This window comes from Bidens hawaiensis, unplaced genomic scaffold (genome assembly GCF_021521415.1).
Source record: "Bidens hawaiensis isolate Kalapana, Puna unplaced genomic scaffold, B.hawaiensis_p1.1 tig00055988_1, whole genome shotgun sequence".
Lineage (NCBI taxonomy): Eukaryota > Viridiplantae > Streptophyta > Magnoliopsida > Asterales > Asteraceae > Bidens > Bidens hawaiensis.
In genome coordinates, this window is record NW_027500092.1 from 24,087 (window position 1) to 37,480 (window position 13,394).

At 38.7% G+C, this 13,394-nt stretch overlaps 1 protein-coding gene across 1 annotated transcript; it reads left to right on the plus strand.

Moving 5' to 3' along the window:
* The first annotated feature begins 1,389 nt into the window (after nucleotides 1–1,389).
* Nucleotides 1,390–13,090, plus strand: LOC143601263 (chaperone protein dnaJ 10-like). The gene is made up of 6 exons (XM_077078717.1): nucleotides 1,390–1,441; nucleotides 2,788–2,900; nucleotides 3,118–3,177; nucleotides 3,288–3,370; nucleotides 3,444–3,609; nucleotides 12,899–13,090. Exons 2-6 carry the CDS (start codon nucleotides 2,814–2,816, stop codon nucleotides 13,082–13,084), a joined length of 582 nt encoding a protein of 193 aa, XP_076934832.1. The 5' UTR covers nucleotides 1,390–1,441; nucleotides 2,788–2,813; the 3' UTR covers nucleotides 13,085–13,090.
* The last annotated feature ends 304 nt before the right edge of the window (nucleotides 13,091–13,394 follow it).

Here is a 13,394-nt window from a genome sequence, read left to right on the forward strand (position 1 = left end):
CTAGGTAAAACTCACGAGACCCGGCCCATTTACACACCCCTACTTTTACCTAAAAAGACCACTAAATGGGTTATATGGGCAAAGTTAAAATACAAAGGACAACAAAAATGAGAAGGGTGAGAAAGAATCCAGTTCATTGATCTTATATTTGAATGGCTGAGATTAATTTAATAAATAAAAATTGATGGAAATGACATGAAGGTAATAACCCACCTTTGTTGACTTTCTCTCTCCACATGCAAGACACATGTCAATTCCCCCATCATTTTAAAATGTCCATAACTTTTTCATACGACATTTATTTAAAAAAAATTCACCATAATAATAGCGTTTTTTATCTTTAATATGAGTATCATGTTGTTATATAAAAATAAAAAAAACTACTGGTTTTTTTAATTGTGTTTTTTTTGTTGTTCATTGTGTTTTGTTGAGTTTTCATATGAATTGTATTATACATTCTGATCATTATATATTTCAATTGGTACTCATATTTAAGACAAAAATTAAAACAAAGATTACGTCATTGTGTTGTTTTGTTCGTCATTAAATTTTAGTCATTGTGTAATACGTTCATTGTCTTTTATTCGGATTGACATATGACAAGTTCATTTAATTTGAGAAAAATAGTATTGCGTTCTTTGTATATTACGTTCAAGTCATTGTGTAATATGTTGTTTCCATTGTGTTTTACGTTTCAAGTCATTGTGATATATATATATTCATCATTTTGTCTTGCGTTTTAGGTCATTGTGTTATACGTATTCACCATTGTGTCTTACGTTTTAGATCATTGTGTTATATGTATTCACAATTGTGTTTTACGTTTCAAGTTATTGTGTAACATGTATTAATCATTGTGTTTTATGTATTAGATAATTTGTTGTTATTTTATCATTATTTTTACATATTATTATTACATAACGGTGTTATTAGTATTTATAAAAACATAATGATGAGTTAAAAGACATAAAACACAATGATGAAAAAAGACACAATAATAAGCGAAAAGACACAATGGTGTGCGAAAAGACACAATGACGTGATTTTTTTTAAATTTTATATAACAAAAATCACTCATATTAAAGATAAAAAAACGATTATTATTACGATGATTTTTTTTTTAAAATATCACGCGAAAAAGTTATAAACGTTCTAAAATGATGGGGTATTAACATGTGGCTTGTATGTGGAGAGAGAAAATGTGTATAATTACATCTATATCGTTTTTCTTTTGATCCCCGTATGATACATGTCAATTATTTATGATTTTCTCCTCATTCTCATTTTTATTAAGTAAAATAACTTGACCCTCTAAAATATAGATGTAATTGTATAAACAGACAGAAAAACCAAGAGAATTAATTCGATAACACAATTAGAATTAGCTTATTTTGCTATATCCCCAATTTCCATGATTGATTCGCATAATAATATCTTCATTGTAAGTTCTAATCCAATCTCTCTCACACTCGTTATATCTTCACTTTATTCTTCTTCAAAACGCTATATCTGTCCAATTATATTTTAATTAATTTCAATTTTGTCGTGGATTTATTTATAATTCAGTCGTCAAATCGCTATGGTTTAATTATGATTCGGTTGAATACTATAATTTGCGATCGGTGAACGTGTTGTTCAGATCTTAAATTTAAAATGTTGAAATTGTGAGCTACATTTTGAATTTCAGATGTGCTGAATTTGGTATGGATTTTTTTAACCTAATTTTGAAATTGCATCAAAAATATTTATGTTAATTAGGGCATTTGTATCAAATTTGATAAGTAAACGCATATGATATTGATGCATGCAAGTGTTGTTTTTGAGTTTTTTACTAGAATACGTACATACATACATACTGCAGACCATTTGCAAACCTCCAGGCTCCAGCTAGGGGTGAGCAATAACCGTACCAAAAACCAAACCCAAAAGCGGTTATCGGTTACTTTTTGGACCTTCCGTTAACCGAAATTAACCAAACCAAACAATTCATATCTTTAGATATATATCTAGCTTTTATACTTTCACTTAATGTATTTATTCAATTGTGCATCGATTTCATGTATTTCTAAGTAAAAGTTTTATTTTGGTTATTAACCGAACTGAAAACCGAATAAACCGAACCGATTAACCGAATGGTTAATTTGGTTGTGGCTACTAATCAAACTGAACCGAACCGAATCGAACCGTGCACACACGTACCTTTTAGTGTTTTAAGGTGTACATATAGGTTATGTGAATATTAAACCATATTTGGAGCTAACATTTATGTTAGAATGCTAAATGCCTATGAGAAATATAGAAAAAAAAAATATAGCTTTTTAGGCGCATGCTAGTTAGGTTTTGACTCGGTGAGGTGTAGGCTGTACAAAAGGCGCAGGTGAGGTGCACGTAAAATGGGCTTGAGGTGGACCTCTTGTACGTTGGAAGGTTTTGTGCATCAAGATTTTGTACATATAGGTTCCATATTTAGTGTTTAACTTTAGGTAAGTAATGCTAGAAACCAATGAGAAACATAGAAAGATGTTTATAAACAACCTGTGACTTGTGACTTGGATCTGGGTCCCGAATTGTAACCTCACTCGTTACTGTTATTCCACGTGTTGACCTTCTGAATTTAGAATTAATAAAAAAAATGATATCAAGCAAGTTTTGAATGAATGAATGAATGCTCAAGAGTTGAAATAGGCAAACTGCCAGAAATATCTTTATGGTTTGTTTTTTATCTTAATAATTGTTGATTCTTTCTCGTGTAATGATTCCCCCCCCCCCCCCCCCTTGTTTTACCAGTCTTACAAGAGCTGTGATTGCTGAGTATGGTGAAGGAAACAGAATATTATGACATCTTGGGAGTCAGTACTGATGCATCCTCATCAGATATTAAAAAGGCCTACTACGTAAAAGTAAGTCTACTTGTTCCTTCTTTAAAGAATATGCTCATTCTCACCCAAAAGAAATAACAAAAATCTACGGATCACGTGTCAATGTGATTATTTGAATTCTTGGAAATTGTGTGAACTTTTCATATCATGTTAAATTATGGATGCAGCAATACTATTATTAAGCATGAATCTTTGAAAATTATGTAATTATATAACTTTCTGATGTTAATATTTACAGGCAAGGAAAGTTCACCCTGATAAAAATCCTGGAGATCCGAAAGCTGCCCACAATTTTCAGGTGTGAAGTTTGACTTAATTATAGTTTGGATTCTTTACTTTATTTATTCCATCTTTCTTTCTCAATATATTGCATTTGTTTATATAAATGAGTGATTATTGCGCTTGAAGGTTCTTGGAGAGGCTTATCAGGTTTTAAGTGATCCTGAGAAGCGTGAAGCGTATGACAAGAATGGAAAATCAGGAGTAGCAAAGTGAGCATAATATATACTTCAGGTTTCCAATGTTTGTTTTTATATAATAACAGTTTATAACGTATTTCTTCAGTGATTCGATGGTAGACCCTGCCGCTGTTTTTGGCATGCTGTTTGGTAGTGATATGTTTGAGGATTACGTTGGACAACTTTATATGGCTGCTATACAGTCTGTAGAACTTGAAGAAGAGGGGCAAGTTCCTGAAATTCGCAAGATGAAAGTCCAAGAGAGGATGAGGGTATATATTCTTACTCCAATTTGTTTTGTTATTATTATATTTTAAATATTAAACCAATATTATGATATATATGTAAATGATTTGTTTCTGTTATTATATGTAATTGTCCTATATATAGGACCTCCTACTGTAATATTATTATTATTCAATATACAATTACAATTCCACAATACGTATTATATGGTATCACAGCCTCCGATCTCACAACCCTAATAACAGCTGCCGCCCTCCTCCTTTGTTATTTTTTTCCTTTCTGCCTGACATATCACCTACCCAACCAGCCAACAATGGCCCTTACATCCTTCACAACAGTGGAGAAAACCAGCCACAATTCTCACAAGTTTGGTTTTACCCTAAGTCCCACTAATTATGGTTATTGGAAAACAATGATCAAACCCTTTCTCATCACCAATGGTCTGTATGTTTACATAGATGGATCTATTCCATGTCCATCACAGACCATCGATACTATTGTTACCACGGCTGCCAAAGATTTAGCGCCATCGGTTACACAACAACCGAATCCCGACTATCTTACATGGGTATCCAATGATGCCCATGTTCGCATGCTACTGTTGTCAACGATCTCTGAGGCCTCATTCAAGCATGTTCAAGGTGATACTTCTCGTGTCCTATGGCTTTCCTTGGAACGCGCCTATGCACCACACACATCCTCACGAGAATATACGTTGAGAACACAACTTCTCAAGATGACCATGCAGCCCAATGAAGCATCTGCTGACTATATCAACCGAGCACAAGAATACAACGATGCTTTAGCCAATATTGGTGTAGCTATGCTAGAAAAAGATGTTGTCATACTGATTATTTCAGGCCTTCGGGAGGAGTACAACAATTTGAAGCCCACACTAGTAGCACGACACCCTCCAGTTTTACCTTACTGGAATTACCTGGCCTGATAGCTGATCATGAATACATGACAAAGAAAGAAGATCCCACTCTTGGTGCTGCTACGCAAGCCTTCACGGCTACCCCCACCCGTGACTCAGCATCGCCAAACAGCCTGCAAGTACCACCTGACACCGTGCAGTCCCTTACACAACTAATGACATAGTTAGGCTTCAATGTGCAACCTGCACAACATCAAAATCAAGTCTATTACAGTGCTCGTGGACAATCGAATCGTGACCTCGGTTCATATAATCGCCGTGGACGAGGCAACTACAACAACAACCGAAACACAGGCTCCTCTTCAGGTAACAACTCCAGATTTGCTTGGGCCTCTAATCAGAATACCGTCTATGGTTCTTGCAACAGGTGTGGCATTGGGCACGTTCCATCACAATGTCCAAATCGTGATCCAGCAACAATTCGTCCACCAAGACAGGCTCCACAAGCGAATTTTGCTGATCAACGCTAACAGGCATCATCAGTTTGGCTGCCAGAAACCGGTGCAAACAGTCACGTGTCATCTGATGTCAACGGTTTTGACAATTCTGAGCTGTATTTTGGTAAGGACACACTTCTTGTTGGTAATGGCAATGGTTTACCTATTCTTCATATTGCCTCCACCACCTTCAATTCACCAAACAAAACCTTTTCTGTAAATGAAATCCTACACATTCCACAAATTAAACGAAACCTTCTTTCTGTACAGTTTTTGTCAAGATAATAATGTCTTCTTTGAGTTTCACTCTACCTTTTTTGTGTGAAGGATTCGGTTACCCGCACTATCCTCCTCATGGGTCCAAGTAAAGACGGTCTCTACTCCTTTCATCCACCAAAGATTCATGCTCTCCCAAATGTTGCCTTTTCCACCGTTCGAGCTTCTCCAACAACTTGGCACCAAAGACTCGGACATTCTCATTCGCAACTTTTACAAACAATGATTTCTAAGAATTGTCTTCCTCTTATTAAAAACTCTGTTTTTCCTTTTTGTAGTTCATGTCCCATGGGGAAGTCATCAAAACTACATTTGTCTTTTAATAATTATAGAAGCACCCATGTATTGGATTTAGTTTTTTGTGATGTTTGGGGTCCAGCTTCTGTTGCTTCTTTTTATGGTGATCGTTATTTTTTACTTTGCGTTGATCATTACACTAGATACATGTGGATATTTCCAATTAAACAAAAATATGATGTATTCAGTGTCTTCAAACAGTTTCACACAATGGCCGAAAGACAATTTAAAACACAACTTAAATCAGTTCAAACAGATTAGGGGGGGGGGGGTTTCGAAACTTATCCTCCTTCTTTAAGACACTCGGTATCTTACACCGCCTATCTTGTCCTCATACAAGCGAACAAAATGGCTTTGTTGAGAGACGACACCGTCATGTAGTCGAAACCGGCCTCACCCTCTTAGCACAATCTGGTGTTCCAATGCATTTTTGGAACTTTCCCTTTCAAACCGCCACATACCTCATAAACCGCATGCCCTCTCGTACTTCATCCCATATCTCTCCCTTCGAGAATCTTCTTAATCGGAAACCCGATCTTTCCTTTTTACGAGTTTTCGGTTGCCAATGTTTTCCTCACCTCCGTCCATACAATCCACACAAAATGGATTTTCGTTCATTACCATGTGTCTTTCTAGGGTATAGCCCCTCTCATCACGGATATCAATGCCTAGATCCTACCAACAATCGCATTTACATCGCGCGACATGTACGATTTAATGAAACACACTTTCCGTTTCTTAAACCATCCTCTTCAACACCTACCCCACCTTCTCCCGATCCATACGTCTCATCTTATCCTTCTCCTACCACACATGACTAACCCTCGCCTTCCACAAATGACCAATCACATAACACACCCTCCCCCAACCGAACTGAACCTAATCCCAACTCAGCCCACACAAATTCTGTACAACCGAATCCAACACCTAATACCAAACCATCTCCCTCGGCCCCACCAAACAACTCACAACCAGCCGATCCACCTACTGCCACCTACTCCCGTCATTCTCAAACAACAAATCCAGCCTATCAAACCTATCAACATTCAGCTCAAACGAACCCACCACCTACTATCCCTCCTGTTCCTCAACCAACTCAGCCCACTGTTCAAACCCAGCCTGCTTTAATTCCCAACACAACCGGCACACAAACACGTACCAGACCACCACATCTTCGACAAAAACCGAAGCAAACAACTCCCTACAATCCTTCTGCCTTTCACACTTCCGTTAACCCCTCCTTAATCGAACCACCCACCTTTGCCATTGCTAACAAAAGCCCTCAATGGCGTGCTGCCATGACAGAGGAGTTCAACGCCTTAATGAAAAATGGTACATGGACTTTAGTACCACCAGTTCCTACCGCTAATATTGTTGATTGTAAGTGGGTTTACAAGTTGAAACATGATGAAAATGGGAATATAAAACGTCACAAAGCTCGTTTGGTGGCAAAATGTTCAACCAACAACCAGGAATTGACTATCACGAGACATTTAGTCCGGTTGTTAAATCCACAACGGTTCGTGTGGTTTTGTCGCTTGCGGTTACAAGGCGATGGCCTCTTCGACAGTTAGATGTATAAAACGCCTTTCTTCACGGTGATCTCAAGGAAACCGTGTATTTGCGACAACCACAGGGCTTTACTGATCCACAAAAGCTAAATCATGTATGTCTTCTTCACAAGTCTCTGTATGGCCTCAAACAAGCTCCACGGGCCTGGTTCACTCGCCTTTCAGGTGTCTTATTGCAACTTGGTTTTCAAGGGTCCAAAACAGATCCTTCACTGTTTTTTTATGCCCACAATGGTCACTTATTATATATGCTTGTTTATGTGGATGACATAATTCTCACCGGCAACAATTCCCGGCTCATTGACCACATCATTCAACGGCTGAGCACTACCTTTGCGATCCAAGACATGGGTCGGTTGTCATATTTTTTGGGTATTGAGGTACTCTTTAAAGGTAATGACGTGCATCTCTCACAGAAGAAATACATTTCTGACATCATTCAGAAAGCAGGTCTCTCTCATGCAAAACCGGTTGACTCACCTATGGTCCCTAATTCTAACTGGGCACTCCAAGATATCCCACAATTTGACGATCCAGTCAAGTTTTTAGACAAATTGTTGGAGCATTACAGTACCTAAATCTTACCAGACCCGACATAACCTTTGCGGTCAACAAGGTTTGTCAATTTATGCACTCACCTACAGAATATCATTGGTCTGCGGTCAAGAGAATTCTTCGGTATCTCCAAGGAACATCTCATCTTGGCTTACTGATTCAACAACAATCAGCCTCCGTCATTCATGCTTACACTGATGCCCATAATCGGTCCCTCACAGCCTACTCCGATGGTGATTGGGCAGGCTCCCTCGATGACCGTCGTTCCACGGGGGGATATGCCATCTATCTTGGATCGAATCTCATTTCATGGCATGCTCGTAAACAACAAACTGTCTCTCGGTCATCTACAGAATCCGAATACAAAGCCCTAGCTGACACTGTTGCTGAATTAAAGTGGCTTGAAGCACTTCTTAAGGAGCTTCACGTATCTATGACATTGGCACCTATCTTGTGGTGTGATAATCTAGGTGCTACTTATTTGTCAGCCAATCCGGATTTTCACGGGCGCACAAAACACGTGGAGATTGACTTTCATTTTGTGAGAGAAAGGGTCGTTCAAAAAAAGGTATCAATACAGTTTATTAAGACAGATGATCAAATTGCAGATGTATTTACAAAGCCTCTATCCTCACAACGGTTTCTGCTTCTCAGATCCAAGCTAAAGGTCGCTCCCGGCCTTAGCTTGAGGGGGAATATTAAACCAATATTATGATATATATGTAAATGATTTGTTTCTGTTATTATATGTAATTGTCCTATATATAGGACCTCCTACTGTAGTATTATTATTATTCAATATACAATTACAATTCCACAATACGTATTATATTAAATAATAGTGACAACAATTACAGAACTAGTTTTGTAATTCTTAGAATGGATAATATGTAGTTAAGTGAATGTGGTTAGTTAGTTAGGCTAATGAGTTGAGTTTATTAGAGTAGTCAATCCTCTATTTATTATAAATGAGTAGTCTCTAACTGAATCATTAAAAGAGAATAGATTTACATATACATTTTCACATCTTACTTTCTCTCTTCAAATCACTTTAGTTATGGTAACGTATCAACCTACTTTCACATTTTTACTCGTCATAGTAGTTGAACTTGGTAATTGTATTGTGTATATTGTGATTAACAAAGGTGATTACAGGAGGTATAAATAGAAAACATAATTACATGGCACACCCTCTAATAATAACTAATTGTCTATTTATCTAATATTCCCCTGCAAGCTAAAGCCGAGGTTCGACCTGCAGCTTGGACCTTAAAAATAGAAACCGTTGTGCGGGTAACGCCTTGGTAAAGACATCAACAATTTGATCTTGTGTAGATATAAATTGAACCACCAGCTGTTGTTGAGCAACCTTTTCGCGTACAAAGTGAAAGTCAATTTCAACATGCTTTGTTCTGGCATGAAACACTGGATTAGCAGATAGGTAGGTAGCTCCCAAGTTGTCACACCACAATGTAGGAGCAGTGGTGATAGGAACACACAATTCACGAAGAAGTTTCTCTAGCCAAGTCAGTTCAGCAACAGCATGGGCCAATGCCTTGTATTCAGATTCTGTGGATGACCGAGAGACAGTCTTCTGATTACGAGCAGCCCAAGAAACAAGATTGCTACCTATATAAATGGCAAATACCCCGGTGGAGCGACGGTCATCCGGGCAGCCAGCCCAATCAGAATCAGAATATGCTGTAAGAGAAGCATTTGTATAAGCATGAAGTAACGAGGCAGATTTATGATGCAGTAAAAGACCAAAATCAGATGTGCCCTGAAGATATCGCAGTATCCGTTTAACAGCTGACCAATGATTAATCGTGGGAGAATGCATAAACTGGCAGAATTTGTTGCCTGCAAATGTCAAATCTGGACGAGATAACGTAACATACTGAAGAGCCCCAACAATTTGTCGATACTGAACTGGGTTATTATATGGGGCGCTGTCACCAATTGTTAGATTGGCAGAAGTGGTCATGGGTGAAGGAACCAGTTTGGCTTGAGAAAGCCCGGCCCGGTTTAGTAATTCCAAAATATATTTCTTTTGAGACAATAATATATCTTTGCCACGTTGCACAATCTCAATCCCTAGAAAGTAGGACAACTTTCCTAAGTCTTGAACATTAAAAGTGGTGCTAAGACGACGAACAATGTTATCAATGGCAGCAGGATCATTTCCAATGAGGATAATATCATCCACGTAAATCAACATATATAATAGAGTGTTACCTGCTGAATAAATAAACAAGGAGGGATCTGTTTTGGATCCTCTAATTCCAAGGGCAATTAGAGCAGATGACAACCGCTGAAACCACGCTCGTGAAGCCTGTTTAAGCCCATAAAGAGACTTATAAAGAAGACACACATGATCTGGTATTTGAGGATTAATAAAACCATGTGGCTGCCGGAGATAAACAGTTTCTTTGAGATCACCATGCAAAAAGGCATTTTGTATATCCAATTGTCGAAGAGACCACCCTCTCGTGACCGCAATAGAGAAGACAACATGAATGGTAGTAGCCTTGACAACCGGGCTAAATGTATCATGATAATCCACACCCGGCCGTTGGCGAAAATCTTTAGCTACAAGACGCGCTTTGTAACGCGTAACAACTCCAGTTTGATCCTGTTTTAATTTGTATACCCATTTGCAATCCACAACATTCATATTTTGACTACGTGGAACTAAAGACCAAGTGCCGTTTCGAACAAGCGCCGAGTACTCTTCAGCCATGGCTTTCCGTCAGTGAGGATCTTTGTTGGCAATAGCAAAGGACACAAGTTCAGTACCCGGGGAGATGGTTGTAGTGTAAGATGAAGGATTGTATCGAGAAGGTTGTTTCGGATTGGGTCGCAAATTAGGTGGGCGGGTTCGAGGTGGCGGTGGAGGAGGAGGAATAGGTATGGAGGGTGAAACAGATGGAGGAGTGGAAGTAGTGTCTGTTGGTGAGAATGCCGAAGAGGGTGGTGGAGTTGAATTGGATATGGGGGCTGATGTATGGGTTGGTGCATGGTCTGGTGATATTGGTGGAGTGGGATAAGATGGTGGGTGTGACTGGGCCGAAGTGGTGGGTGTTTGGTCTAGTGATATTGGTGGAGTGGGATAAGAGGAATAATAAGGAGATTGTGGTGTTGGTTGGGCAGAAGATGGTGATGGCTGAAAAGGAAAGGCATGTTCATTAAATCGAACACGACGGGCAATATAAAGCTGGTTAGAGTGGGGATTAAAGCACCGGTATCCGTAATGTGAGGTGCTATATCCGAGAAAAACACACTGAATAGATCGAAAATCCATTTTGTGAGGATTGTAGGCTCGAAGATGTGGATAGCACTGGCACCTAAAAACCCGAAGAAAAGAGTAATCGGGTTTGCGATTGAAAAGATGTTCAAATGGAGACATATGTGAGTTGTGGCGAGATGGCATCCGGTTAATCAGGTAAACTGCTGTGCCAAAAGCAAAGTGCCCGAATTTTTGTGGAACATGAGACTGGGCGAGTAAAGTAAGCCCAGTTTCGACGACATGGCGATGACGAGGCTCAACGACGCTATTCTGTTCACTTGTATGTGGACAGCAAAGTCTGTGGATAATGCCATGTTCTAAAAAGAAAGGAGATAATTTTCGAAACTGACATCCACAGTCGGTTTGGACCAATTTAAGTTTTGTTTTAAACTGTCGTTCAACTATGGTTATGAAGTGTTGAAAAGTGAAAAAACACATCAGATTTAAGTTTTAAGGGAAAGAACCCCATAAATTTAGAATAATGACCAACACATAATAAAAAATAATGGTGACCATCATACGAAGAAACTGGTGCAGGGCCTTAAACATCACAAATAACAAAATCTAAGACGTGAACTTTTATAATCAGATAAAGGTAATGAAAGTTTGGAAGATTTTCCCACAAAACAAGAATCACAAGCAAAACCAGAATTTTTGTCTGAAATAGGTAAAAGATATTTAGAAAGCATAGAATTTAAAGATTGCTGATGTGGATGGCCAAGCCTTTGATGCCAAGTCTTGTACAAAGCACGAGCAGTAGAGAAAGTAACTTTGGGAACATCCTGAAGCCGAAGACAGAATGGGTAAAGTCCATCATTGCTGGGACCCGTGAGGAGGGTAGTGCGTGTAAGCTTGCCATTCACAGAAAATAATTTAGAGTGAAATTCAAAGAACACGTTATTATCATAACAAAATTGTTGAACGGAAAGGAGGTTTTGTTTAATTGTTGGAACATGAAGAATATTGTTTAGGGAAAAAGTTCTGTTTGGAGAATAATAGCGAGAAGAACCAATATGAAGGATTGGAAGAGGCTTATCCTAACCAACAAAAAGATTGTCACCACCATGATATGGTTCAGAATACTCAAAGCTTGAAAGATCAAGTGTCACATGGTGAGTAGAACCGGTATCCGGACACCAAGAGGTGGAAGCTTGTGAGCGAGTATCAGCATAATTGGCAAACGTTGAACGACCACACATGGTAGACGGGTCTCGGTTGGGGCACTGAGAGGGGATGTGGCCAATTCCACATCGAATACAAGTACCAAAAACTGTGTTCTCGGTAGATGCCCAAGAAAACTGGTTGCGATTGTTGCTGTTCTGATTACGGTAATTGTAGTTTGTATTGTTGTTGTAAGAACCTCGCCCCCGTCTTTTGTTTTGACCACGGCCTCTAGTATTTCCAGAACGGTTGGTGTAATTAGCTTGAGGTAAAGCTGGTTGCACGGACTAGTGCTGAATGCTCAGTTGGTTAACAAGTTGTTGTAAGGCTTGGATGGTGGGAGAGTGGGAGGGGCCGAGAGGAGATGTAGTGGGTACGGGGTGTTGGTTGCGGCTGTGAATGCCTGGGCAGGAGGGAAAGTGGGTAAAGATTTTTTGATCATAAAGTTATTGTTAGAAATTAGGGCATGCAATTCGTTAAAAGCAGTAGGAAATTGTCAGAGTGATAATGTTACTCTTAAGTACATGGTACTCGTCTCGTAATCCAGCAACAACCAATATAACCAGATCCTTTTCTTTTACCGGTTCACCAATATTGGCTAAAGCGTCCGCGTACTTTTGTGCTCGTTCAAGGTAGGCGGATGGTGCTTCATCACTTTTCATCTATATTTTCAGCAGTTGTTGTTTGAGAGTAAATTCTCGGGAGATAGTGTTGGGTGAATAGGCTCGTTCAAGAGCCAACCAGAGTTCACGTGATGTATAGTTATTTGAAGTTTCTTTTTGTTTCATTGTATAGGAGTTTCAAAAGGAGAGGGAAACAAAGCTCATAACAAATCTGAAGAATCGCCTTCGGCCATTTGTTGAAGGTCAAACATCTGAATTTGTAAGCTGGGCAACATCAGAAGCTCGCCAACTTTCACAAGCTGGCAGGTTTTCCTTACTTCTTAGATCCCCGTACAACAGTTATTTACTTGCCAGATAACTGAGTTTTGACCATTGCAGTCATGGTAAAAAAATATTGACTGTTCTAAACGTTTAAGAGAAACAAATGATCACCAAAAGAATAACATGCCCATGGTTATAATGCCTTTTGTAACAATCTATTACATCTTTTTAAAAAGCGTTTATGGTGAATGATTTTTTGTGTTTATTATTGATAATAACAATCCCTTTGTATAGGGAGAGAATACAATCATAACCTACCTCTAATTAGGAAACATAATCACCATACAATTCTATAAGATTCTATAAGATAATGACTATCTATACAAATAATATATATCCTCTAAATA

Coding starts and splice junctions, on each gene's coding strand:
- LOC143601263 (XM_077078717.1), top strand. CDS start 2,814: ATGGTGAAGGAAACAGAATATTATGACATCTTGGGAGTCAGTACTGAT. Junction 3,178..3,287: donor AAGCTGCCCACAATTTTCAG/GTGTGAAGTTTG, acceptor TTGCGCTTGAAG/GTTCTTGGAGAGGCTTATCA. Junction 3,371..3,443: donor GGAAAATCAGGAGTAGCAAA/GTGAGCATAATA, acceptor GTATTTCTTCAG/TGATTCGATGGTAGACCCTG.